We start from the raw sequence: 26067 nt of genomic DNA, 5'->3' as shown, positions 1-26067 counted from the left end.
GGAGGCAACAGGTGCAGAAATGGGTAGGGACGGCTCCTGCAGGTTCAGGGCAGAGTTTGGATTTTATGGCAACCACTTGGAGTGTGCAAACACAGGAGAGGCATGACACAATGGACATTTTAGGAGGGTCACTTTGCTGCTGTATGGAGAGTGGCCTGGTGGGGGCAGGGTGGAGGCAGGAGACCATTGAGAGCTGTTACAGTCATCCAGGTGAGAGGATGGTGACCTAGGCCCTGGAGATGGAAGAGGAGGGCAAAGCTGCCACCTGTTAAGTTACCACCTGTTTGGGAGGCAGAGTGGTCAGGACTTAACTGAAAGATTGTGTAGGGGTGAGGGCGAGCATGAGGTCAAGGATGACTCCCAGCATACTGAGCCGGATGCCCAGGGACAGGGGGCACTATTTCTATGGATCCCCTGGGAAGGGGAAGGGAAGAGTTACCTCCTCCCCCAGGACTCCACGGAAAGGGCCAGGGCTGGAGACCAGGGGAGCGGAAAGAGAGGGAGAAACAAAGTGTATGCATGTATCCAAATGTCAGCTGTACTCTCTCTATGTGTACAATTATTATGTATCAATTCAACTCATTTGAAAGTGGGTCTGGAGAGCAAGGGGTGCAGAGACAAATAAATCTTCTCCACTACCACAGGATCTGAGGGGCAAGGCACAGACAGGCCCTACGGGAACACAGGGATGCCCTGGGCCCTTCAAAGAACCACCAGAGCCTTGGTACTGTGGGGAGAATAGGGGTCAGTGAGTTTCTCTAGGACTCCCTTACATTTTACTCACCTGGACCTGGAGGCCCAGGAGAAGGGGAAGACCTTCCAGCTGATGCATCCCCACCTGGCACACAGTCTGGTTTTTTTTTTTTTGAGATGGAGTCTCGCTCTGTCGCCAGGCTGGAGTGCAGTGGCACGATCTCGGCTTACTGCAACCTCCACCTCCCGGGTTCAAGCAATTCTCCTGCCTCAGCCTCCAGAGTAGCTGGGACTACAGATGCTCGCCAACACGCCCGGCTAATTTTTGTACTTTTAGTAGAGAAGGGGTTTCACAATGTTGGCCAGAATGGTCTGGATCTCTTGACCTGGTGATCCGCCCGCCTCAGCCTCCCAAAGTGGTAGGATTATAGGCATAAGCCACCACGCCCGGCCAGTCTGAGGTCTTTTAAAAACACAGGCCCGGGCTGGGCGTGGTGGCCCATGCCTGTAATCCCAGCACTTTGGGAGGCCAAGGCGGGCAGATCACTTGAGGTCAGGAGTTCAAGACCAGCCTGGCCAACATGGCGAAACCCGTCTCTACTAAAAGTACACAAATTAGCTAGGCCTTGTGGCAGGCGCCTGTAATCCCAGCTACTTGGGAGGCTGAGGCAAGAGAATCGCTTGAACCTGGGAGGCGTGATCGTGCCACTGTACTCCAGCCTGGGCGACAGAACGAGACTCTATCTCAAAACAAACAAAAAAACCCCCCACACAAAAAAAGACCAAAAAAAAAAAAAAAAACCCAAAAAAAACCAGGCCGGATGCAGCGGCTCACGCCACTTTGAGAGGCCAAGGCGGAAAGATATCTTGAACCCTAGAGTTGAGACGGGCCTGAGCAACATGGCAAGACTCCGTCTCTACAAAAAAAAAAAAAAAAAGCCGGGCGTGGTGGGTGTGCCTGTGGTCCCAGATACTCAGGAGACTGAGGTGGGAGGATACCTTGAGCCCAGGAGTTCCAGGCGACAGTGAGCCGTGTTCGCGCCACTGCACTCCAGCCTGGGTGACAGAGCAAGAATATGTCTCGGGGAAAAAAAAAAAAAAAAAAAAAGGCACATAACCACGATCTACCCTCGTAAAACATTTCTAGAGCGTCCCAGCGGTGCCCCTCATCATCTGGCGGCCCCTAAGCCTCTCTGAGACTCACAGACCTACTCCCCTCTCCAGGGGGCGGAGCCCACACCGCTGAGCATTTACTCTTGTTCCTCCCTCTGCCAGGAGCACCGTTCTACCCCTTTCTGCCTGGAGAAGCTGCCGTTTTTCCTTCAAGGATCCTCGAAGCCAGAAGGAGCAGCCACCTCCCACTCCCAGCTGCTGCAAGCAAGCTGCTTTGACCTCTTTCTAGAGTTGGGGATTGCTGCTGGAGTTCGAGTCTCCGGCCCAGAGTGGGTGCGATGGTCTTGCTTGCACCGTGTATCCTCCGACAGACGCCCGGGAACTCTACTCAGTGGGTGACCCCAGAGAGCTCGCACCCACATTCGGACTCCGAGTCTAGCGCTCGGTCCACTGCACAGGAACCTCGCGCCCCAGAGCTGCGTCCTCTCTGCCCTTCGCGATCCGATGCGCGGCCCGCGGGACGCCCCGATCTCCAAGGGCGCTGAAGGCCGAGGCGTGCCTGGAGAGCCAGGAGCAGCTGACGGGCGCCGCGGGCCTCCCGGGTCACGTGACACCCGGGGCAACGTGCGCCGTCACGTGACGGCGGAGCCTGTGAACGTTTTTCTCACGTGACGGAGGCGCCTGCGTGTGGACCAATGGGGAGGCGGGGGAGGGGCTGGCAGGGGCGGTGCGCGGGAAGGACCCCGGGCTCTGAGGTCGCGGAGTGTGGGGTAGTGCTGGCCGCTGGCTGGGCGCTGGGGCAGCATGAAGTGCCTGGTCACGGGCGGCAACGTGAAGGGTGAGTGCGGGTCGGCCTGGCAGCGGCGGTGCAGGAGCCGCGGAGCCGCCAGCCTAACCCCCTTCCGCTCTCCTCCCCGCAGTGCTCGGCAAGGCCGTCCACTCCCTGTCCCGCATCGGGGACGAGCTCTACCTGGAACCCTTGGAGGACGGGGTGAGGGGCTGGGGTGTGGGGGGGCGGGTGGGACTCCAGCCGGGAGCGGGTAACCCGGACTCGAGTCTCGCCCCCACTAGGCGGGATGACCGCTGGCAGATTTGTCGGCAGAGTTTCAGTTTCTCAGCCTAGCGCCTGTCATCTTCCCAGGCCGGTGTGTGAATTGCAAGCTGGCCTCCTGTGAGCTCCCAGGGGGTAACGTGCCCTTAGAGAAACTCGGGGTAGGCCTGGGTGTGCGACCGCTCCTCTGCGGCAGCAGCCCCGAGGCCGACTCTGAAGGCTTCATGTGGAAGGAGGGTTTCAGCAGGTGGTGGCAGAGCGGGAGGACGATAGAGCAAGTGTGTGAGCAGAAGCAGCCGGAGGGCTGGGTCTGTGGCTGCCCCCTGACCACGTCCCTCTCCCTGCTCTTCGTGGCCCAGCTCTCCCTCCGGACGGTGAACTCCTCCCGCTCTGCCTATGCCTGCTTTCTCTTTGCTCCGCTCTTCTTCCAGCAATACCAGGCAGCAACCCCTGGTCAGGACCTGCTGCGCTGTAAGATCCTGATGAAGGTGAGGCCCTTCCCTCAGCAGTGGCACTGCCCCATCCCAGGAATCTCCACTAGCTGTGCCTCTGCCCTGGGGTACTCAGTAGATGCTAAGTGGGGAGAGAGACACGTGCAAGTCCAATCCATGCAAAACACAGGGAGGGCCTTGGTAAAAGCATCACAGCGGGGACCTGAGAGGGTGGTGAGGCTCAAGTTCGTCAAGAAAGGTAAGCAGGTCTTTTGGCCGGGTGCGGTGGCTCACACCTGTAATCCCAGCACTTTGGGAGGCTGAGGTGGGCAGATCATGAGGTCAGGAGTTCAAGACTACCCTGGCCAACATGGTGAAACCCCGTCTCTACTAAAAATACAAAAATTAGCCGGGTGTGGTGGTGGGGGCCTATAATCCCAGTTACTTGGGAGGCTGAGGCAGGAGAATTGCTTGAACCCGGGAGGCGGAGGTTGCAGTGAGCCAAGATCGCACCACTGCACTCCAGCCTGGGTGACAGAGCGAGACTCCATCTCAAATAAAAAAAAAAGAGAAAGGTAAGCAGGTCTTTCAAGGCATTGCAAGCATAAGGAAGAGCATGAATGAGGCCTAGAAGGATGCCAGTGTCCCGTGTGATGTGGGAGCCCTTTTCCCAGAGTTACAGGCTGGGCCCATGATTGGTGTGGGCCTACACGGGACAGGAGAGCTTGTTGCAGAGATGCGGTGCTAGGCTGAGGTGTCTTATCCCATTTAGTCCTTCCTGTCTGTCTTCCGCTCACTGGCGATGCTGGAGAAGACGGTGGAAAAATGCTGCATCTCCCTGAACGGCCGGAGCAGCCGCCTGGTGGTCCAGCTGCACTGCAAGTTCGGTGAGTGGGCAGCCGGACAGCCAAGGGGTGCCTCAGCAGGGAGGTCGGCGAGGCCCACTGAGACCCTATCGCCCATCCAGGGGTGCGGAAGACTCACAACCTGTCCTTCCAGGACTGTGAGTCCCTGCAGGCCGTCTTCGACCCAGCCTCGTGCCCCCACATGCTCCGCGCCCCAGCACGGTGAGCACACCCCTGCCCTCAGCTCAGCTCCAGGTCTCTCTCTTCCTTCTTTGGGGCCTCAAGGGTTGATTTAAGAAGGTATGTCCTTCATTTCCCTACAGAGTTTCTGTGAACCTCAAAGACATCCCATGGCCCGCTATGTGCTCAGGTCCTTACCTGGCTCTTTAAAGGCAGACGGTGGCATGGAGGAGGGGCAGGCGCCTCCTTGCTCCATTCTCCTCACTGTTAGGAGCCTTCGTTCTCCATCCCAAAGGTCTGACTTGACTTTCTGGCTGCTCAGACCCATTCCAATTCCTCCTCTAGGAAGCAGATTTCTGGCCTGCCACCAAATCTCTTGTCTGGCTTGAGTAACCTTGAAGGTCTTCCCTTAACCTGTGGCTCAGAGGCTCACACCCCTTCTCCGGCCTGGGCATCCTTCCAGAGGTGCTCCCCACTCAAGGGCAGCCTCTTTTCCTGACTGCCCAGGATCAAGGAGTCCCCAAGGCCAGGGCAGGAGGCTGGAGGGAAGGTTGTGGTTCAGGAGGGCTGCCTGAGTAATCAGCTGTGGGTGGAGCCATTCTGGGCAGTCCGAGCACTGGGGGCTGTCTGGGGCCAGGGAAACAGGGACTCCAGTGGAAGCAAAGGTCCCTGGCAAGGACCAGTTCAGAGAGGAGTGGGCTCTCCCCCTGTCCCTGTCCCACGCTGGACACTGCTTGTATTCAAGTGGCCCAAGGTCCTGCTTATTTCTCAGGGTGACTGAATGTCCCTTTGGGTCCTGACATCTGTTTCCCTAGGTTCTCTTGAGCCAGCACTGCTCAGAGCTCTTTTGGGTAGAGAGGGGGGCCAATTCCTTGGGCTGCATTTAGGGTTTTTTGGTTGGTTTTTTTTTGAGATGGAGTTTTGCTCTTGTTGCCCAGGCAGTGGCACGATCTAGGCTCACCACAACCTCCGCCTCCCGATTCAAGTGATTCTCCTGCCTCAGCCTACCAAGTAGCTGGGATTGTAGGCATGCGCCACCATGCCTGGCTAATTTTTTGTATTTTTAGTAGAGACAGGGTTTCTCTTTGTTGGTCAGGCTGGTCTTGAATTCCCAACCTCAGGTGATCTGCCCGCCTCAGCCTCCCAAAGTGCTGAGATTATGGGCGTGAGCCACCGCGCCCTTTTGTGTGTGTGTGTGTGAGATGGAGTCTCGCTCTGTCGCCCAGGCTGGAGTGCAGTGGCGGGATCTCGGCTCACTGCAAGCTCCGCCTCCCGGGTTCACGCCATTCTCCTGCCTCAGCCTCCCGAGTAGCTGGGAGTACAGGCGCCTGCCATCACGCCTGGCTAATTTTTTGTATTTTTAGTAGATGGGGTTTCACCATGTTAGCCAGGATGGTCTTGATCTCCTGACCTCGTGATCCGCCCGCCTCAGCCTCCCAAAGTGCTGGAATTACAGGCATGAGCCACCACACCTGGCCCCCAGTCTCTTTTTTTAAAAAATGAGCAGTCGTTTCTCTCATTTTGTTTGTTCTGAGACGGAGTCTTGCTCTGTCGCCCAGGCTGGAGTGCAGTGGTGCAATCTCAGCTCACTGCAATCTCCCCCTCCCAGGTTGAAGCAATTCTCCTGCCTCAGCCTCCCGAGTAGCTGGGATTACAGTTATGCACCACCATGCCTGGATAATTTTTGTATTTTTAGTAGAGACGAGGTTTCACCATGTTGGCCAAGCTGGTCTCGAACTCCTGACCTCAAATGATCCACTGCTTCGGCCTCCCAAAGTGCTCGGATTGCAGGCATGAGCCACTGCACCCAGCTACTCTGTTTTTTTTTTAATCCTTGTGCAGGAGCCTCGCTAATCTTTTGCATGCTGCAGTTTTAGCGGCTGAAGCGAGCGCTGTCTCATGAATGATTTCAAATATATGTAAAAGCAGAGGCAGCTCCCGTCCCCACTTGACTTGAAGCAAATTCCAGATGTGATCTCATCTGTATAGCAATGGGCATCCCTAGAGGATAAGGATTTCAGGGCTCTTTCTGAAGGCCGGGTTTGTAGGGCGGCATGAGTGCCATGTCCTGCCTCTGGGCCCTCTCCCTGCTCTGCATGGTCGGTACCACCTGCCAGGTTGGAGCAATCACTGCAACCAGCCCCTTCCTGCCACCTTATCTGGGCCTCGTCCACCGTGTGCTAGGCCTGCGCATATCCATGCGTGTGCATGTGTGACCCCCGCCTCAGGTCCTCTGCGAGCAAAGCCCTGGGCAGGGCCAAGCATTGGGGGTAATGCTCCGCCCCGTTCACAGGGTCTTGGGGGAGGCTGTTCTGCCCTTCCCTCCTGCGCTGGCTGAAGTGACGCTGGGCATTGGTCGTGGCCGCAGGGTCATCCTGCGCAGCTACCATGAGGAGGAGGCAGGTGAGGGAGCTGGACGTGACCTGGGACAGAGCAGAGCGGCAGGTGGGAGAGGGGTGGGGCCCAGGTTCCTCCTATTCTTCCCCAACAGACAGCACTGCCAAAGCCATGGTGACTGAGATGTGCCTTGGAGAGGAGGATTTCCAGCAGCTGCAGGCCCAGGAAGGGGTGGCCATCACTTTCTGCCTCAAGGAATTCCGGGTGAGGTTCCCCCCACGCACTTGCCGGTCCTGTCCTGCCTGCCCAGCTCAGCCCAACCCGGGGCCTCACCTGCTACCTCTTTCCTCTCAGGGGCTCCTGAGCTTTGCAGAGTCAGCAAACTTGAATCTTAGCATTCATTTTGATGCTCCAGGCAGGTAATTCCCAGCCTTGGGACAGGGAAGGGCTCTGGGATGCCAGGAGCTGAATGGGATGACCTAGCTTGGGACCCCCATCCCCTGCCCAGGCCTGCCATCTTCACCATCAAGGACTCTTTGCTGGATGGCCACTTTGTCTTGGCCACACTCTCAGACACCGACTCGCACTCCCAGGACCTGGGCTCCCCAGAGCGTCACCAGCCAGTGCCTCAGCTCCAGGCTCACAGGTGAGGGCACCTCCCCCAACTCCTCCTCTCCCCATGTCTGTGCACTCCAGCCTGAGACTGCAATTCCTAGCTTCTGCACCTCCCTGCAATGTGTTCTCTCCCGCTTCCCTCCTGTTCCTCCTCTCTCTCCATCAGGCCCCAGTCCCTACCCCTACAGTGCTCACAGCTGCCAGCCCTGCAGACTCAGCCTTCTTGGTCAGCTGTACTGAGACTCCTCCCACCCAGGGAAGCATCCCCAAGGCCCTGCCGGCTTCCTTCTCTGGCTGAGGCCTCCCCTCTGAGCCTCCTCCCAGGCCAAGGAGGGAAAGGGCTGCTGGGAGGCAGAAGCTGCCTGGGCTGGGGGAAGCAGGTGGCTGGAAGAGCAGGTGGGCTGGGGAGGATGGCCCAGTGCACTTTCAGCACAGGAAGCTGGGGCTGGCCCCCAGCCCAGCCTGTCCCCGGCCTCCTGTGCTCTCCAGCTCCTGTCCCCTGGGAAGGCGGGGGCTTGGGCCCCATGTGGCCCAGTTCACAGGGCTTGCTGTTCCTCTCCCCTAGCTGAGCTAAAGCAGCCGCCAGGATGCCTTCCTCAGGCCCCTACCTGAATTCTGATCAGACATTCCTGGCCCACCCCTTCCAGGAAGCCACCACTTAACCCCTGCATCCTCTCCTCTCCAGCCAAATCAGGAAGTCATAAAACCAAGAGATCTTCAGTGGTCAGGGGGCCCCGGAGCTCCCTTGGAGCCCTCTACGGTGGGGCCCTGCCTCTGCTCCCCATTTCCTCCCTGATACTCCGATTCTGCCTGCAGCATACCCCACCCAGACGACTTTGCCAATGACGACATTGACTCTTACATGATCGCCATGGAAACCACTATAGGCAATGAGGGCTCGCGGGTGCTGCCCTCCATTTCCCTTTCACCTGGCCCCCAGCACCCCGAGAGCCCTGGTCTCCACTCCGAGGAAGATGAGGCTGAGCCCAGTACAGTGCCTGGGACTCCCCCGCCCAAGAAGGTAGGGACTGGAGGTGGAGGCAGGGGCAGGAGGTGGGGAAGGCAGCAGCCTCCAGAACTCACTTGTTCTCTTTGCAGTTCCGCTCACTGTTCTTCGGCTCCATCCTGGCCCCTGTACGCTCCCCCCAGGGCCCCAGCCCTGTGCTGGCTGAAGACAGTGAGGGCGAAGGCTGAACCAAGAACCTGAAGCCTGTACCCAGAGGCCTTGGACTAGATGAAACCCCAGCCAGTAGAAGAGCTGGGTCTCAGCCCTGGGGATCAGAAAGGTGGGCTTGCTGGAGCTGAGCTGTTTCACTGCCTCTCGCAGGCCCCAGCTGGCTGTCACTGTAAAGCTGTCCCGCAGCAGTCAGGCCTGGGCCCTGTTATCTCCCCACAACCCCCAGCCAATCATGACTTTCCAGACCTGGCCCTGAACTACTGACGTTCCTACCTCTTATTTCCCATTGAGTCTCAGGCTATACTCCAGCTGGCCAAGGCTGGAAACCTGTCTCCCTCAGGCTCACCTTCCTAAGGAAAACATCACAGCAGGTGCTGCCGGCCCCTGATGATCCAGCTTCTCTGCCAATCATGACCTGACCTGTTCCTTCCTGAAGTCCTGGGCATGCATCTGGGACGCCCGTGGAGCTGACAGTTTTTCTTGCTTTCCTGATACTCTTTGGTGCCGACCTGGAATTCTAAGAGCCTCGGACCTGCGTGTGTGGCTAGGGTTGCCCTTGCTGGGGCCTGGTGCCCAGCCTCCCAAGTAGCTCTGTGCAGAAGAGCTGCCAGGCAGCGTCTTAGACGCGAGACGGAGGCCATGGCGAGAATCCAGCTTTGACCTTTATTCAAGAGACCAGATGGGTTGCCCCAGGATCCGGCTGCCAGCCCTGAGGCCAAGCACGGCTGGAGACCCACGACCTGGTCTGCCGTTGCCCTGAGCTGCAGCCTCAGCCCCAGGATCCTGCTCACAGCCACCGCTGATGCAGGCAGGAAGCAGCCCTGGGGGATTGGACGCTGCTATTGATTCATTAAAAAAAAAAAAAAAGAAAAATACACCAAGGCTCCATGTTCCCCGTGACAGGTGGGCCTGAGGGGCCGGGGTGACCCCCCCCAGCATGGCAGCATGATTTCTGTACAATCCATCCATCATCTGGGGCACAGGCGCGGGGCGTAGGGGCTATTTCTTGGCTTTGGCGGAATTGCGGGGTGGGGTGATGGGCCGGCCTCCAGGGTTCAGGCCACTGAACTGCCCGTACTTCCCCTTGTTCTTGTCGGCGGGCTTGAGGATCTAAAAGAGACAGGGTTGGTCAGGCTCATGGGGCTGAGCCACGGGGCCTAGTAGCTCCTTTCTTCCCCATACTCACCTGGAAGGAGCACATGAGGGTCTCGTCCACGCTCATCATGGCGCCAGCATTGTCAAACTCGCCACAGTAGTTGGGAGCTGAGAAAAGTGTCACCAGCTGCCGCTTGGCAAAGAACTCATAGCCATCTTCTACCACCTGGGTGAGGATCGGAGCAGTCAGTCCCAAGTGCAGGCAAGTCCCTCCCCTTCCCCCGCCACAGACGGGAGCCACCAGCCCACCTGGTGTGCTCGGCAGATGAGGTCCAAGTCATGCTTGTGGAGGAACTTGGCCACCACCTCGGCTCCAAAGGTAAAAGAGACGCCACGGTCGTTCTCGCCCCAGCCCTGCACGTCCTTGTCAGGGTCAGACCACAGCAGGTCACACAGCAGGCCCTGGTCAGGCACGTCTGTGGGCCGCATGATCCGCCGAATCTGCTCCATGGACTGCAGGTCCGGGGAGAGGCCTGGAGGGCCAGAAGGAAGGTCACTTCCTCAAACAAGGACATCCTTCCTCCAGGAAGCCTTGGCCAGTGAGCCTCACCTTTTCCACCACCCTCCTGGTCCCTCCACTGGTCTCCTGGGTGCCTAGGCAGGCAGAAGCCATCCCCTTCCCCTCAGCTTTTTCAAGTTCCCAAACAGGCACAAAGGCGCCCCTGGCCTCCGGAGCACAGAGCTCCTGGGAGAAAGGAGACAAGCCCGCCCCATGTAGGATGCACATCAAGGAAGTGAGTGCAGCCCAGCACAGGGGGGTATGGGAGACACTTCCTGAAAGGAGTGACTTCCCAGATGACAACTAAGGAGAGCTCACCTCCGTGGCAGCAAAAGATCTTTTCGTCCACTATGGCCGCAATGGGCAGGCAGTTGAAGCAGTCAGTGAACGTTTTCCACAGTTTGATGTTGTAGCGTCTCTTGCCTGCCCAGAGGGAGGTAGCTGTGAGGGGTCTGCCTGCTCCACCCTTAGCCGGGGTCTCTGGGCTATTCAGCCGCAGATGGGAGAGAGTCAGGCACCAATGCAAACCACCCCCACCCCTGCCGCCTGTCAGCCTTCCAGGAGTAATTCTAGTTACTTTTTATTTTAATTTGTAATTTAAACAAACAGGATCTGGGCAGGGCATGGTGGCTCACACCTGTAATCCCAGCACTTTGGGAGGCTGAAGCAGGCAGATCACCTGAGGTCAGAAGTTCAAGACCAGCCTGACCAACATGGAGAAACCCTGTCTCTACTAAAATACAAAAAAATTAGCCAGGCGTGGTGTCGCATGCCTGTAATCCCAGCTACTCGGGAGGCTGAGGCAGGAGAATCGCTTGAACCCGGGAGATGGAGGTTGTAGTGAACTGAGATCACACCACTGCACTCCAGCCTGGGCAACAAGAGCGAAACTCCGTCTCAAAAAAGTAAAGAAACAGGGTCTTGTTCAGTCACCCAGGCTGGAGTGCAGTGGCAAGATCATAGCTCACTGTAACTTGGAGCTTCTGAGTCCAAGTGATCTTCCCGCCTCAGCCTCCCACCAGAAGTAATTCTAAAGCACCCGAGTCCACTGGAAACTGAGTTCCAATCTGGACCAGCCTCAGGGTTGGCACTCCTTGCACGCCCCGGCCCACGAGCCGGGCCAAGTACAGGTCTGGTTTATCTCAGCTTCTGGACAGCAGAGCTCATCTGCAAACATCCTAAATGCTTAGTAGCAAATGTAGAGGGAACGTCACCAGGCAGGGCCCTGGGGGAAAGCACTAGAATACGGACAGTCCTTCAGTCAGCAACCATTCCCCAGACCCCATGCCAGGAGGGGCAGGGCAGGCACAAGAACGGACCTGGGCCCTGCCTTCGTGGAGTGCACAGTCTAGCAAGTGTCTGTCAGATATCAGGCCAATGTGAAGGTCCCACTGAATGACAAGGAGTGTGGTTCAGGACCCGGGCAGCCCCAGACGCTCAGACCACTCACACTCATCGTAGAAACCGTAGATGCGGTTGATGCTGGCGCACTCGTGGTTCCCACGGAGCAGGAAGAAGTTCTCGGGGTACTTGATCTTATAGGCCAGCAGCAGGCAGATGGTCTCCAAGGACTGCTTGCCCCTGTCCACATAGTCCCCCAGAAAGAGGTAGTTGCTCTCCGGAGGGAAACCGCCATACTCAAATAGTCGCAGAAGGTCATAGTACTGGCCGTGTATATCACCTGTGACCCAGGGAATCGGGTAAGCTAGATGCAGGGTCTAGACCTGAACCCAGGACCAGGACTGGGCTCAAGGGAGGAGGACTCCAGGAACTCTGTGGGGGCCAGTGCCACTTTCAGGAAAGCAAGGGGACCTGGGTCGGGGGGCTCACCGCAGATCTTGAGGGGTGCCTCCAGCTCCAGAAGAATGGGCTGGCTCAGGAAAATCTCCCGGGATTTCAGGCACAGGCCGCGGATCTCGTTCTCTGTCAGCTGTACATTCTTGCCAGGCCGCGAGCCCTGCACTGGGGGCGCAATGGGGTGTCAAGACCCGGGACCCTGACAGGTGGAGGGTGGGCGACACGGGTGGCCCCATGGATACCTCCGGGGGCGCCTAGGCCTCCTCGGCCGCTCCTTGCCCGCAGGCAGCTGTTGCTGCTGAGCCTCCCGGGACCTCGGCCTCAAGCCTCCCAAGGGAAGCCCCCAACTACCCTCAGCGCCTCGGGAGGCGACTGTCGTGCGCAGGGGGCTGCCACCCAAACACCTCACAGCGCAGGACCCCTTCCTGGACCGGGCTTCCCGGGTTTCTCCCTCGCCTCAAGAACCCAGGCAACCCGTGCGCCCCCGGCCCGGGAGAGGGGGCTGCTCCGCGCGTCGGAGCGGGCCCAGGACCTCTCAGGCGCGTCCGCGGGGGGGCGGCTGCGGCCACCGAACCTCGCGGCCCGTCCCCGCCCAGTCTAAGCTGGCCCCGGGGGCCCGCCCGCGCGCCACTTCCGGGCCCGGCAGGGGGCCCGGGAGCGGCGGACGCAGGCCTCCCCCGCCGCGACCAACCTTCTAGCAGGCGCCCGATGATCGAGTCAAGGTTGAGCTTCTCGCTATCGGACATGGCGGCGCCGCCGCTCCAGCCCAGCAGCTCCGGGCCCGCTCCTGCCTCCCGCCCTCCGGCAGCCTCCTTCCGGCCTGGCTCTCCTTCCGCCCGCCCCAGTCCGCCCCCGGCCCGCGGCCCCGCCTCCGGGCCTCCCGGGCCCGCCCCGCCCGGTCCCCCGCGCTCTAGCGCCCCCGCTGGACGTGAAGCGCCGCGGCCTGGGGGGCGGGGCCTTGGCGGCGGGGTCTGTCGGGGGCGCGTCCAACTGGTTACGCCCCAGAGGAGGCGCCCAGCCCGGTTCAGAGGATGTGGGGCCGGAAGAACTGTGGAAGTTGTTTTTCTCTTTCAAAAGCAGAACAGCCGTTCCCACCCCTGCCCTGGGTGGAGGGTGTTGTGAATATATTAATAACCGGCTGCTAGGCACTGAGGGTTAACTGCTCGAAGTGCAGGAAAGGAAACTGAGGCTCAAGAGATATGAACAGACTGGTGCAAGACCTGGACCTCGCATTCACGTACGACCCCCTTTTTCGTGGGTCTCCGTGGCCCCCAGGCGGCTGACCACACTCAAAGACAGCTACGGCTGAACTTCCAGCGCACTTTGGTCCTTGGGGCATGATAAATTAATATTTTCTTACAAGTCCCATAATTAGCTTTTATTTATTTATTTTTTTTGAGACAGAGTTTTGCTCTGTCGCCTAAGCTGGAGTGCAGTGGCGCGACTTTGGCTCACTGCAACATTCGCTTCCCAGGTTCAAGGGGTTCTCCTGCCTCAGCCTCTGGAGTAGCTGGGATTGCAGGCGCGCGCCACTGCGCCTGGTTTTTGTGTGTTTAGCAGAGGTGGGGTTTCGCCATATTGGCCCGGCTGGTCTTGAACTCCTAACCTCAAGTGATCCACTGGCCTCGACCTCCCAAAGTCCTGGGGGGGTTACAGGCGTGAGCCAACAAGCCTGGCCCCATAATTAGCTTTTGAGTAGCACAGTAATATTGCAGGGTGTGCACGTAAAAAGAATTACTATATGAGCAGACATGGCTGGGTGCAGTGGCTCACGCCTGTAATTCCAGCGCTTTGGGAGGCTGAGGTGGGAGGATCGTTTGAGGTCAGGAGTTCAAGACCAGCCTGGCCAACATGGTGAAACCCCATCTCTCTAAAAATACAAAAAGTTAGCTGGGCATGATGGCAGCCGCCTGTAATCTCAGCTATTGGGGAGGCTGAGGCAGGAGAATCACTTGAACCTGGGAGGCGGAGGTTGCAGTGGGCCAAGGCCCATTGCACCCCCTAGCCGAGGTGACAGTGTGAGACTCTGTCTCAAAGGAGCAGACGATAAATTAACCTTAATTCTTGTTGGAACCCTGAGTTGGGTGCTTTACATGCCAGTAACCTCAGAACTGGAGGTGGGCCTGCTGTGGCGGCTTAGGCCTGTAATTCCAGCACTTTGGGAGGCTGAGGTGGGATGGTCTCTTGCGTCCAGCCTGGGCAACACGGCGAAACCTCATCTCAACAAAAAAATACAAAAATTAGCTGGGCATGGTGGTGCACGCCTGCAGTCCCAGCTACTAGGGAGGCTGAGGCAGGAGGATCTCTTGAGACCAGGAGGTGGGGGTTGCAGTGAGCCCAGATCCTGCCATTACACTCCAGCCTGGGTGACAGAGCATGACCCTCAAGAAACAAACACAAAGGCCAGGCGCGGTGGTTCATGCCTGTAATCCCAGCACTTTGGGAGGCAGAGGTGGGTAGATCACCTGAGGTCAGGAGTTTGAGACCAGCCTGGCCAATGTGGCAAAACCCTGTCTCTACTAAAAATACAAAAAGTAGCCGGGCATGGTAGTGCATGTCTGTAGTTCCAGCTACTTGGAAGACTGAGGCAGGAGAATCACTTGAATCTGGGAGGTGGAGGTTGCAGTGAGCTGAGACCGTGCCACTGCACTCTAGCCTGGGCAACAGAGCAAGACTCTGTCTCAAAAGAAACAAACAAAAGAATTGGAGGTGGCCTGGCCTCTGTGTCTAAGAGGCCTGGGCCCTCCACACCCAGCACAGGAACTCAAGCCTTCAGTCACTGGGGCCATGGGGAGGGTGGGAGGAGCCCACAGCTCAGGGGCACTGGGGCAGGCAGGAAGAGCCTCAGAGAGGAAGGGGTGACACCCCCCACCCTTGGGAGGGGCCCCCAGCGGTTGCTGAAGCTGTGTGAGGAGGAGGAGGAAGTGAGAGGAGGAGGTGAGGTGCTGCAGGAGGTGAGCTGGGCTGGTGGAGACAGAGGCTGGGCCTGGGGCTGGGTCTCCGGACAGAGGCCTGGCTTTTCTGTCAGGGCAGGGCCTAGCCCCCGCCCCCATAAAAGAGGAGACATAGTTGGCTTGGTGAGATACCCTGAAACCTCCCCACTCTCACCCCGCAGCCAGGCCCCAGGCTGGCCGGGAGTGGCCCCTCACACTGGTTCTCCCCACTTTCTCTGCCTGTGGCATTGAAGGCCCCGGGCACCATGGCCCAGGCCCTGGGGGAGGACCTGGTGCAGCCTCCCGAGCTGCAGGATGACTCCAGCTCTTTGGGGTCCGACTCAGAGCTCAGTGGGCCTGGCCCATATCGCCAGGCCGACCGCTATGGATTCATTGGGGGCAGCTCGGCAGAGCCAGGGTAAGGGGGCAGGGTGAGGGATGGTGGGATGCTGGGACAGAGGACGGGGGCTGAGGGCTGAATTCTGGAGGGAGGCCGGGAGGGTCTGGTGGTAGGGATTGGGAGGGGGACTCAGCCAGTAGCACCCGTCCGCAGGCGCCAGGTGGAACACTAAGGTGGGAAGGGTCGGGGAGGCCTCTGTACATCTCTTACCCCCAGCCTCCGAGGGTTCGCACCCACCACTGGGGCAGAACATCCTTCCCCTTTGAACCTCTGGCTCAGGAATCCCAGATCCGAATCACAGACCCATACCTCCTCCTTCCCCCTTTCCCCAAGCTACAGACAGAAACACAAGTCCAGATATAGACAGAAACTTGCCCCAGGTCACACAGGAGATCAGACACAGACCCAGATTCAAACTCGGGACTCCGGGCTTCCAGTCCAGGGCTCTCTCCAGCCAGCTTCCCCTATGAATTGTGTCCCTGTCCTGGGTGACAGCCAATCAGCACCTCCCCCAACACACACCCACTCACCCCTTCAATCTCCTGCTTCTGCCCACATTGGGGCCACATCCTTTCCTGTCCCCATGACAAGCATTGGTGGCTCCTGGGTCACAGGTCACCCGACAGGGCTCCCAGAGATCCCTAGGGCCAGGAGCTGGGTTCACCTGGGTAGCCTGGAGGGTGGCAGTGTGGGCCCTGGGTAACAGCTGCCCAGCGCCTGGATACCTGTGCCATGCCTTCCCAGGCCGGGCCACCCGCCTGCAGACCTCATCCGCCAGCGGGAGATGAAGTGGGTGGAGATGACCTTGCACTGGGAGAAAACCATGTCCCGGCGGTACAAGAAGGTGAGGGGCAGGGCAGGGGCACTACTGGCCCCCAGCAGTACAAGAAGGTGAGGGGCAGGGCAGGGACCCCGTTGGCCTCCGTGGCTCATTCCTGTCTGCCTTGGCCCACATCTTGGCAAAATGTACTCACCCTGTGTCCCAGCACCTCCTGCCTTTGCTCCCTGCCACCCAAAGTGGGCCTCTGCCTGCTGATGAGTTGTGCCTGGGGCCTGCCAGTGGGAGCTATGGAGGCTGCCTAGTGGAGCCCTTGGCCTTGCCCACAGGTAAAGATGCAGTGCCGGAAAGGCATCCCGTCTGCCCTGCGTGCCCGGTGCTGGCCCCTGTTGTGCGGGGCCCATGTGTGCCAGAAGAACAGCCCTGGCACCTATCAGGTGAGGGAGTGGGCAGGGGCCCCAACTCCCCTACCCAGAGCCCCTCACCACACCAAACCCTCACACCCACCTTCCTGGCTACCCACAGGAGCTGGCAGAGGCCCCTGGAGACCCACAGTGGATGGAGACCATTGGCAGGGACCTGCACCGCCAGTTCCCCCTGCACGAGATGTTTGTGTCACCTCAGGGCCACGGGTACGAGGCCGGTGATACCCAGGGACCCCCAGCCCCACAAGCCCTGGGTGCTCCAGCCCACTTTCCCCAGCCCAGCTGTACAGTCTTGCATCTCAGGGGACCCAGCAAGGCCCAGGGAGGCTGAGACCTGGGCAGAGACCCCCAGAGGGTGGAGAAGGGGGTGCCTGCAGGACTGGCCCCTTATGGGGTCTTCCGGCACAGGCAGCAAGGGCTCCTGCAGGTGCTCAAGGCCTACACCCTGTATCGACCGGAGCAGGGCTACTGCCAGGCGCAGGGGCCTGTGGCTGCTGTGCTGCTCATGCACCTGCCCCCGGAGGTGAGTGACCTTGACCCCGCTCTGGGAACCCTAGTGACCTAGGCCCAGGGAACCCCATCCCCAGGAACTGCGGCCTCAGAAACCTGCGATCCTTGATTCCTGGACCCCGTCCTAGTGACCCAGGGCCTCATGACTGCCAGCCTCACAGACCTTCAAGCCTAATGACCTTGACTCCAGGAACCTGGGACCCTTGATCCCAACCTTGACCCCAGTCATCTAGGAATCTGGATATTATCACCTTGACCTCATGACTCCTGATTCTGAACTTGGGGACTGTGACCCCAACCCCAATGACCCCAGAAACCCAGGACTTGAACTTTGGGACACTCCCAATCCTTGGCCAGTGAACCCCAACCCTGTGACCTTCAAATCTAACACCATGAGCCCTGTGATTTCCAACACCCTAAACCCCTCAGCAGGCCCTGTCTTGGGCAGAGGGGGGTGCTTTTGGGAAGGGCTCCCAGGAACTGAGCAGGTTAGGAGTGGCCCTGAGTCCAGGCTCCTGTGGTGCCCAGGCCCTCCCCTTCACTCCTTTCCCCTGTCCTGACTTCCCCTCTGCGGTCCCTTCCTTGGTGGGCACTTACAGGCCTGTGCCCTGCCCCTTCCCCAGGAGGCCTTCTGGTGCCTGGTGCAGATCTGTGAGGTCTACCTCCCCGGCTACTACGGGCCCCACATGGTGAGGGGCTGGCATGGGGAATGGAGGAGGGAGGAGCAGGGGCCCGGTGAGTGGGTGGGGGTCTGGGGACTGAGGGAGGTTGAGCCTGAGCTCTGGGGGTGGCGGTGCTGGCCTGCTGACGGACGTGGCCACAGGAGGCTGTGCGGCTGGATGCCGAGGTGTTCATGGCCCTGCTGCGGCGGCTGCTCCCGCACGTACACAAGCACCTGCAGCAGGTGGGCGTCGGGCCCCTGCTCTACCTGCCCGAGTGGTTCCTGTGCCTCTTCGCCCGCTCCCTGCCCTTCCCCACAGTGCTGCGTGTCTGGGATGCCTTCCTCAGTGAGGGTGAGTGGGGCAGCCAGTGGCTGGGGCAGGAGCCTTGGGGTATGGGTGGGTAGGTAGCTCACCAGCCCCGGGGTTCCCTTTTTGAGCCTCAAATCACAGGACTGGGTGTACCAAAGGTGATGGCCTGGTGCCTGGTGGTACATCACCTATCACCCATCACCCAGGCACCGCCTGGTGCAGAGCTGGGCCAGAGAGGCTTCCAGGGGAGGCAGATGGGGCAGGAGCTGGGTGATCACAGCACATGGAGGCCTGAGTGTCTCAGGGACAGTAGGAGGCGTTTCTCCCCGGAGCCCGCAGGCACCTGCTGCGTGCTCACTGGCTCCGGACGTGGATCTGCAGCTGGGAATCAAGTGATCGAGACCTTCATTCTGGCGGGGGTGGGGATGGGTGGCGACAGTAACCAAATTCACACAAGATATTTATAGATTGTCAGAAGTGCCATGAAGAAAATAAAACTAGGGATGTGACAGAGTGTCAGGGGAGCGCAGGGGCGATGGGTGCATTTAAGCTCCTTCTGGCTGCTCTGTGCAGGAGAAGGACTCCCAGGGGTGCCTGTGGAGGCCTGGGGCCAGAGAGGCCACTGTCCCCAGGGGCCAGGCTACAGTCCATGAAGGAGGGAGGGCTTGGAGCCATGAAGCCAGAGAAGTGGAGGCTGGGGGCCAGGCCAAGAACAGGAGGGGAGTCGGAGCAGGGCCAAGCTGGACTCCCTGTGTCTTTGGGACTCCGCCTTGATACTGCCATCGGTAACCCACCTGCATTCTGTTCTATATGTGAGATCTGGAGGTTGCACCTTAAAACGTGGTAGAAATCAATCAGCATGCATACTGAATGCCTGTCGTGTGCTCGGCCGGCTTCCTGCCCTCCGCACAGTGGAGGACCATTGGCTGGCTTAGAGTTCTGGTCACAGGTGTCCAAGTCGCTATTCATGCGGTCACCTCCCAACCAGCCTCAGACCTCGAGAGCAGGGCTGGGCAGAGCTGGGCAGGGCCTGACCTGCCCGCCTGAGAGCAAACACTACACAGGCTCCCTTTATCAGAAGGACGATAGCATGAGTAGTGATTGTTTCTTGACAGTCACCATCATCACTCAACCTTGCCGGTCCCCTGGTGTCTCTTCTCAGATCAGAGGCTGCCAGGAAAGGATTCTGAGGCTCCAGGACTAGCCCAAGCTTGCATTGTGGGGAGTGCACCAAGTGCTATGCTCCTAGCTTAGGGGAGAGCAGTTCTGCCTAGGATCTTTCTAGAATCAGAGGGTCACAGATCCAAGCTGGAAAGGCCCTTAAAGGGCTCCACCTGACCTTTCCTCATGGAGATGAGCAAGCTGAGGCCCAGGGAGGGCTTGGTGTGAGGGCATCAGTAGCCCCGGGCTCCTGGCAGGAAGCTGGTGGCTTGGAGGGGTGGAGCCTTGGGGTGTGGGCAGGGAGCTAGCTCACCAGCTCCGGGGTTCCCTTTTGGAGCCTCGAGTCATAGGACCAGGTGTGCTGAAGGTGATAGTCCTGTGCCTGGTGGCACATCACCTGTCACCCGAATGCCGCCTGGGGTAGGAGCTGGGTGATCATAGCACATAGAGGCCTGACCGGCTCAGGGAGGGTAGGAGGTGCTCCTCCCTGGAGCCCACAGGCACTTGCTGGCTCCAGATGTGGATGGCATCTGAGCATCAAGTGATTGAGACCTTCATTCTGGCGGGGGTGGGGATGGGAGGTGACAGTAACCAAATTCACAAAATACTAACTCTTCCCCAAAGCATCTGTGGCTCTTGAGGCTGACTTGACCAGTGCAGTGGGCTGTGTCGCCCAAAATGCAACTCTACCCTCTGTCATTGTACCTGAACTAGGGGGGCAGAGCTGCAGGAGAGTGGCAGGCACATGGCTGAGGGCAGGTTTGGGTGCAGAACTGTGGAGGGGCAGGGCCGGCCTCCCAGTGAGTGAGCCTCCGGCCTGCAGGTGCCAAGGTACTGTTCCGTGTGGGGCTGACATTGGTGCGCCTGGCGCTGGGCACTGCAGAGCAACGAGGGGCCTGCCCTGGCCTCCTGGAGACACTCGGAGCCCTTCGAGCCATCCCCCCCGCGCAGCTGCAGGAGGAGGCCTTCATGTCACAGGTGGGTGCCCCCGCCTCTCCTCGGACTTGCCCAGCCCCTGCTGCATGGGGGAAACTGAGTCCCAGAGCAGGAACCCAAAGCGAGAACGGGGACTTAGTTCCTGTCCCCTGAGCTTCAGAGAACACGAAAACCCGAGGCTTCCAGTGGCTTTCTGTGGCTCCCCAGCGAGGCTGTCTGTCAGCCCCTCAGTCCTCAGCCACTTCCTGGGCTGGGGACCTCAGTTTCCTGTTCCTGCCTTGAGGCCGGGCAAATGCAGTACCAACTGCTCCCCACAGGTGCACAACGTGGTGCTGTCAGAGCGGGACCTGCAGCGGGAGATCAAGGCCCAGCTGGCCCAGCTGCCCGATTCTGCGCCGGGGCCCCCGCCCCGGCCACAGGTCCGCCTCGCTGGGGCCCAAGCCATCTTCGAGGCCCAGCAGCTGGCAGGGGCACGACGAGGCGCCAAGCCTGAGGTGCCCCGGATTGTGGTGCAGCCCCCAGAGGAGCCCAGACCACCACGGCGGAAACCCCAGACCCGCGGCAAGACTTTCCATGGGCTCCTGACTCGGGCCCGCGGCCCCCCCATCGAGGGGCCTCCCAGGCCCCAACGAGGCTCCACCTCCTTCCTGGACACCCGCTTCTGAGAGGACCATGGACTCAGTGTTCCCCAGTCTCAATTGCCTGATGGCTGATGCCAGCCCTGCAAATGGGCACCGCACTTTACTCTTGGGACTCGGCTTCCTTCCAGGCAAGGACCAGGCGGTGGGGGAGGAGGAGGTCCTCTGTGGTACATACTGGGTCAGACACTAGCATGGAGGAGGGTCACAGAGTGGGGCACCTGAGGACTCATGGAACCGTCCTGGTGCCCAGGCCCTCACAAGTACCAAAGCCGGCACCATAGGAGTCAGGGAAGGGGTTGGCTGGGTGAAGGGACCCCAGAGGGCTCCAGGAATAAAATCTTTTTGAACTTGGATCTTCGGATCTTCAGAGCCTTGGATGGCGCTGGATCAAATGCCCTCCTCCCAACCCCAGACAGACAGCCCCTTCCCCTCCTCCCTCACCTGCCCTTCCCAGCCCTGGCCTCTCCTGGTCCTGCCCTGGGGACACACTGAGGCTGCCCACTGGCAGCTGGGGAAGGTGTTTACATAAGTAAGAGCCAATTGAAAGTTACCCTGCCCTAGCGTCTGGGGACAGGAGTGGCTTTTGCACCTGCAGGAGGAGGGCGCCTCAGTGGATGGCGAGTCCAGGAGTTCTACCCCCTTTTCTGCCCTCCTTCCCCTCCCTCCAGGGTGGTTCAGAACTCGCTGGGATGGGGGACTCTAACCCAAGTCCTCCCCGCACCCATGGTCCTGGTCACATCTGTCAAAGGGACCCAGGCAAGAACAAAGGCCTAGTGTGCCGCGGACAAAGGAGAAAGGTCCTGCCAGCCCTCGCCCCTCCCTGATCCCTGTGTCTGCCCCCTCGGGACCGCCACCATGGAAACCCCCTCCCACACTCACTAATAGCCCCTGTGGGTGCCTAGGACTTGAGCCATCGCCAGGGCAACAGGGCTGGTTCCGACACAGGCGTGTGTCCCGCAGTGCCCGTTCCCAAGTGCCCGCCTCTCAATGGGGAACACGGCAGGACTCCACATGGATGGGAGGCATCTGCAGGCTCGGGCTCCACAGGTGGTCATTGGGTGGGGTGTCAGTGGAGTCACCTGTCGGACTCTGGGTTTGGAATGTTCTTGCGACAGGGCCACAGGCTGCATATATGTGGCAAGTGCCAGGTCCTGGGTCCTGGGCAGACCTGTCCTACTCCCAAGGAGCCTATCCCCTGGAATAGGGAATCATGGTGGCCCAGACCCTTATCTGTCATTTATCTGGGGGAAACTGAGGCTCAGGAGAAGCAGGAACTTGCAGAAAGCCTTACTATCCATGGCAGACCCAAGGTTTACCCCTGCCCCGACCACTGGCAGCTCCCTGCCAGGCAGCCCCCCTGGGAGTGCTGTCTCCTTCTCCTTCCCCACCCCACCCCCAATCCCGCACCAGCCTGTGTGTGTGGAGGAGGCAACAGTCGGACTCCTGTGCGTTAGAGAGCGCTCCAGAGCCTCCTCCGCCCACTCCTCCTCACCCCACCGGGGTGCCTGCAACTTAGTAATAGCCTCCTTACCTGTAGTTTACAAAACCCTTTCCCAGACACCCCCTGCCAGACCCTCTCTCTGCAGGTGGCCCCCGATATCCCTGTTAGAGACACAGAGGCTCAGTGAGGACAAGGACCTCACCCAGGCCCACAGTGAAAGGCAGAGCCGGCTGGAATGCAGAGGCAAGGCTCTGCGCTGTGTAGACTATGCCTTAGCCTTAGACGAGGAGTGTCTTGGAATCTCAGGCACTGTAGCAGGCAGGGTGGCCGGGGTCAGGGGGCACTTGTCCCTGAAGTCTACTTGGGAGCTCCCCACCCTCCACAGTTCAGCTCTTCGCCTGGGAGAATAAGGGAGCAAGGTGCAGCAGCCTCAGCCCTGGGCCGAGGGTCTGTCATGAGCCTGCGGGGGCACGATGGCAGTGGTTCACCCTGGACACAGACCCTAGGAGCAGGTGGTCTCCGGCAGGGCCCCTCTAGCTGGGGCTCAGTCACTGCCTTTCCTACGCAGAAGACTGTTTTCTGGGCAGCCCTTCTGTAGGTTTCCTTATCAGCCATCTGCATGGGAGCCCTAGCTCATGGGTCGGACAGAAGAGGACCAGTGCTCTCCCGGCGTGAACCCTCGCATCCATGCGTTCTCACAGGCTCTCCTCCGCAGGGCTGCGCCGGCCCCCACAGCACCTTTTTGACAGCTAAGGAAAGATGTGTCTCCTCCAGGCAACATGCAGCCTCACCAGAGTGCACGGTGTAGCAGAGTGGGGCATGACCTCTCACCCAGGTGCCTCTGTGCAGGGAGCAGCCGACACAAACATGCTCAGAGAACCTAGAAAGTCCCTACAGATCTGCCTGGAAAGGGGCTCAGAGAAGGGAAGCGAAGCATCGGAGGGCACGCAGTGTGTGGGGACAGGAGCTGGGAGGGCCCTGGCATGTCTGTCAGCCTGTCTCAGAGTGGGGCATGCAGACTGGACACGAGTCGGGGCATGCAAAGGAGTGGATGGGGGGCAAATGGGTACCTGCCATGGATCAGGGGGACCCACGGTCTCCATCTTGCACTGCCACCCACTTGAGGTTCCCTGAATTCCCACACTGTTCCAGGCTCCCAGAGGGGTCAGACTTGGACTCCCCGACATGGGAAAGGCCCTTTCTCCTTCTCTGAGCCTCAGTATTCTCCCGCGGATAATGGGATTATAATAGCCTCCACCCCAGCCTCAAGAGTGCTCTCCCAGCTCATGATGGTGATGATGACTGTTCAGTCCAGCTGCGCAGCAGCCAAAGCACTCCCTCTCCTCACCCCACCCCTACCTGACTTGGCTCCGCCTCAGGTGATGTCCAGGCTTTCCCGGCAGGGGCAGAGCAGAACCACCCTGCCCACCTGCCTGCCCCAAGTCCCAGGGCCCTGAGCTTGGGCTGCAGCTGCCCAACTCTGACTTTCCTCCGGCAAAAGCCAGTGCAGCCAGGGACCAGCCAGGGTGGCCTGGGAGAGGGCACACCACACAGCTCTCCGTGCGGGCATGCACATATTCTGGTAGAAGATCCCAGCTCTGCCTCTCACTAGCTGTGTGACCTTGGGCAAGTCACACGACCTCTCTGAGTCTCATAATTGCTCCCTTGCATGTGAAGTGTTAAGCCTGGGCTAAGTGTGCACTGTATCCCCATTTGAAAATGAGAAAACTGAGTCCCCGGGGCTGCAGAGCTTGTTAAATTTGTTGTTACGTGTCAAAAACTCATGCTCTTTGGATCACACCCAGGCCCCACCGTGGGACCCCATGGGCACTCAGGCCACCCAGGCAGCAAGGGATTGGGTCTCCTGGGGTGGCTGTACCTCATTCCTGGAGCCTGGGCCAGCTGCTGGGAGGGCTGCATGTGGGCCTGGAAGTTGTGTGGGGAATGTGGGCTGGGCTAGGCACCCTGGAGAAGCCATTTCCGCTCTCTGCCAACCCCTCCAGTGGTAGACAGGGATGTATCTGCACAGACTGCCCTGTTTATGTTGCAGAAAGGGTCCAACAGCTGTCATCTCTGTCCTTGATGTGTGTGGGCCCCTCAGTGCTCTCCCCCAGGCCAGGAGGCTCTCAAGGACAGCCAGGGCTCAATGTGTCCAGCTCCGAGACAGGTAGGGAGAGGGAATGACTGGGGACTGTGAGGGGGAGGAATCAGAGCCATGGGCTGCCCTGCCTGGGAGAGGGGAAGCAGCCCCATTCTAGGCTGGGGAGACTGAGCTTCAGATCACAAAGGGGAGGGGCCCAGGTCCCACAGCCAGAGCTAGGATTGAAACCCACTGGTAGGACACACTCCAGGAGAGGGTGTGAATCTTTGGCTGTGCTTCTGTGGGTGAACTGTGGCTGTGACCCAGGTCTCTTGGGGTAGCTTCTGTGGTTGTTTGGGTGGGTGCACTTGGGTGTGAGTATGTGTGTCTTGGGGAGATTATAGCTTCAACTCCGGGTGTGAAGTCGACCTAGGTGGGTGTTGATGAGCAGAGCAGATTTCTTTTCCTTTCTTTCTTTTCTTTTTTCTTTTTAAAGAGATGGGGGGCTGGGCACAGTGGCTCACACCTGTAATCCCAGCACTTTGGGAGGCTGAGGCGAGCAGATCACGAGGTCAGGAGATTGAGACCATCCTGGCCAACATGATGAAACCTCGCCTCCACTAAAAATACAAAAATTAGCTGGGTGGACTGGGCACAGTGGCTCATGCCTGTAATCCTAATGCTTTGGCAGGCTGAGGCAGGCGGATCACCTGAGGTCGGGAGTTCGAGACCAGCCTGACCAACATGGAGAAACCCTGTCTCTACTAAAAATAGAAAATTAGCCGGGTATGGTGGCGCATGCCTGTAATCCCAGCTACTCCAGCCTGGGCAACAAGAGCGAAACTCCTCCCCCCGACAAAAAAAAAGTAGCTGGGTGTGGTGGCTCGCACCTGTAGTCCCAGCTACTTGGGAGGCTGAGGCAGAAGAATCACTGGACCCGGGGAGGCGGAGGGTTGCAGTGAGCCAAAATCGTGCCACTGCACTCCAGCCTGGTGACAAAACAAGACTCTGTCTAAAAAAAAAAAAAAGGGATAGGGTCAAAAAAAGAGATAGGGTCTCGGCTGGGCACAGTGGCTCATACCTGTATTCTCAGGACATTGGGAGGCCGAGGCAGGCGGAGCACCTGAAGTCAGGAGTTCAAGACAAGCCTGGCCAACATGGCAAAACCCGGTCTCTACTAAACACACAAAAGTTAGCCAGGCATGGTGGCTTGTGCTTGTAATCCCAGCTACTCTGGAGGCTGAGATAGGAGAATCACTCGAGCCTGGGAGGTGGAGGTTGCAGTGAGCTGAGATCACGCCACTGCACTCCAGCCTGGGCGACACAGTGAAACTCTGTCTCACAAAAACAAAAACAAAAACAAAAACAAAAAAAAAGAGAGAGATAGAGATAGGGTCTCACTGTATTGCCAGGCTGGAGTGCAGTGGCACAACCAGGACTCACTGTGGTCTCGACCCCTGGGGCTCAGGTGATCTTCCCACCTCAGCCTCCCAAGTAGCTGGGATTATTACAGGCCCACACCACCTCAACAAGCTAGTTTTAAAATGTTTTTTTTTTTTTTTTTTTCTATGCTGCCCAGGCTGGTTGCAAACTCCTGGGTTCAAGCAATCCTCCTGCCACAGGCTCCCAAAGTTCTGGGATTATAGGCAGCCACCACACCAGAAGAGACTGGATCTTACAGACATCCTGGCCCCTGTGTGCAAGTCCACTGGGCCCAGAAGTGAGGAGGAGGCTGCACAGATGTGCAGAGACCCTGGCCCAGGAGGGCCTCTCTGGGAGAACGTGCAATAGGGCAGAGCGCTGGCGGCTGGGACAGAAAGCTGCAGGGCTGGGAGCTCCGGCCTCTCTCCAAAGGTAGAGCTCAGGGCTGTGTGCCCCAGGCTGCTCTCCCGGGCACA

General features: G+C 59.1%; 3 protein-coding genes across 25 annotated transcripts; 2 read left to right on the top strand and 1 right to left on the bottom strand.

Moving 5' to 3' along the window:
* Positions 1 to 1968: 1968 nt before the first annotated feature.
* RAD9A (RAD9 checkpoint clamp component A) lies at positions 1969 to 9317 on the top strand. Of its 11 annotated transcripts, none has more exons than XM_015113587.3 (11): positions 1969 to 2644; positions 2727 to 2797; positions 3217 to 3345; positions 4061 to 4175; positions 4256 to 4355; positions 6607 to 6716; positions 6805 to 6914; positions 7005 to 7069; positions 7159 to 7296; positions 8082 to 8286; positions 8364 to 9317. In XM_015113587.3, the coding sequence occupies exons 1-11, from the start codon at positions 2611 to 2613 to the stop codon at positions 8457 to 8459; spliced, it is 1173 nt and encodes a 390-aa protein (XP_014969073.2). In that variant the 5' UTR covers positions 1969 to 2610; the 3' UTR covers positions 8460 to 9317. The 11 variants fall into 11 exon arrangements, 5 of the variants coding, with proteins under 5 accessions (XP_014969073.2, XP_028689007.1, XP_028689005.1 ...); XR_013403507.1 differs by having other exon boundaries at positions 2488 to 2644; positions 4103 to 4175; positions 7432 to 8286; XR_013403506.1 differs by having other exon boundaries at positions 2488 to 2644; positions 7432 to 8286.
* On the bottom strand, positions 9087 to 12715 carry PPP1CA (protein phosphatase 1 catalytic subunit alpha). 2 transcript variants are annotated; one of them, XM_002799468.4, is made up of 7 exons: positions 12585 to 12715; positions 11927 to 12058; positions 11547 to 11777; positions 10415 to 10519; positions 9847 to 10070; positions 9629 to 9763; positions 9087 to 9552 (listed from the first exon to the last, which is right to left on the bottom strand). In XM_002799468.4, exons 1-7 carry the CDS (start codon positions 12637 to 12639, stop codon positions 9442 to 9444), a joined length of 993 nt encoding a protein of 330 aa, XP_002799514.1. In that variant the 5' UTR covers positions 12640 to 12715; the 3' UTR covers positions 9087 to 9441. The 2 variants fall into 2 exon arrangements, with proteins under 2 accessions (XP_002799514.1, XP_077818190.1); XM_077962064.1 differs by lacking the exon at positions 11927 to 12058.
* A 287-nt stretch (positions 12716 to 13002) lies between these two features.
* Positions 13003 to 21001, top strand: TBC1D10C (TBC1 domain family member 10C). Of its 12 annotated transcripts, none has more exons than XM_077960765.1 (10): positions 13003 to 13130; positions 15009 to 15244; positions 15971 to 16070; positions 16334 to 16441; positions 16530 to 16636; positions 16838 to 16952; positions 17563 to 17628; positions 17763 to 17952; positions 19895 to 20049; positions 20325 to 21001. In XM_077960765.1, exons 2-10 carry the CDS (start codon positions 15093 to 15095, stop codon positions 20670 to 20672), a joined length of 1341 nt encoding a protein of 446 aa, XP_077816891.1. In that variant the 5' UTR covers positions 13003 to 13130; positions 15009 to 15092; the 3' UTR covers positions 20673 to 21001.
* The last annotated feature ends 5066 nt before the right edge of the window (positions 21002 to 26067 follow it).

Source organism: Macaca mulatta, chromosome 14, assembly GCF_049350105.2.
Source record: "Macaca mulatta isolate MMU2019108-1 chromosome 14, T2T-MMU8v2.0, whole genome shotgun sequence".
Lineage (NCBI taxonomy): Eukaryota > Metazoa > Chordata > Mammalia > Primates > Cercopithecidae > Macaca > Macaca mulatta.
The sequence above is the reverse complement of the archived record's forward strand: the minus strand, read 5'-3'. Positions and strand labels throughout refer to the sequence as shown.

Excerpts from the sequence above, each read along its gene's own strand:
- PPP1CA (XM_002799468.4), bottom strand. The coding sequence starts at position 12,639 with ATGTCCGATAGCGAGAAGCTCAACCTTGACTCGATCATCGGGCGCCTG. Across the intron at positions 11,778-11,926 it reads GGCACCCCTCAAGATCTGCG|GTGATATACACGGCCAGTAC; the intron begins GTGAGCCCCCCG and ends CCTGGGTCACAG. Across the intron at positions 9,553-9,628 it reads CCCTCATGTGCTCCTTCCAG|ATCCTCAAGCCCGCCGACAA; the intron begins GTGAGTATGGGG and ends TGTCTCTTTTAG.
- TBC1D10C (XM_077960761.1), top strand. The coding sequence starts at position 15,093 with ATGGCCCAGGCCCTGGGGGAGGACCTGGTGCAGCCTCCCGAGCTGCAG. Across the intron at positions 17,953-19,894 it reads GGATGCCTTCCTCAGTGAGG|GTGCCAAGGTACTGTTCCGT; the intron begins GTGAGTGGGGCA and ends TCCGGCCTGCAG. Across the intron at positions 20,050-20,324 it reads AGGAGGCCTTCATGTCACAG|GTGCACAACGTGGTGCTGTC; the intron begins GTGGGTGCCCCC and ends TGCTCCCCACAG.
- RAD9A (XM_015113586.3), top strand. The coding sequence starts at position 3,082 with ATGTGGAAGGAGGGTTTCAGCAGGTGGTGGCAGAGCGGGAGGACGATA. Across the intron at positions 6,717-6,804 it reads CTACCATGAGGAGGAGGCAG|ACAGCACTGCCAAAGCCATG; the intron begins GTGAGGGAGCTG and ends CTTCCCCAACAG. Across the intron at positions 6,915-7,004 it reads TCTGCCTCAAGGAATTCCGG|GGGCTCCTGAGCTTTGCAGA; the intron begins GTGAGGTTCCCC and ends CTTTCCTCTCAG.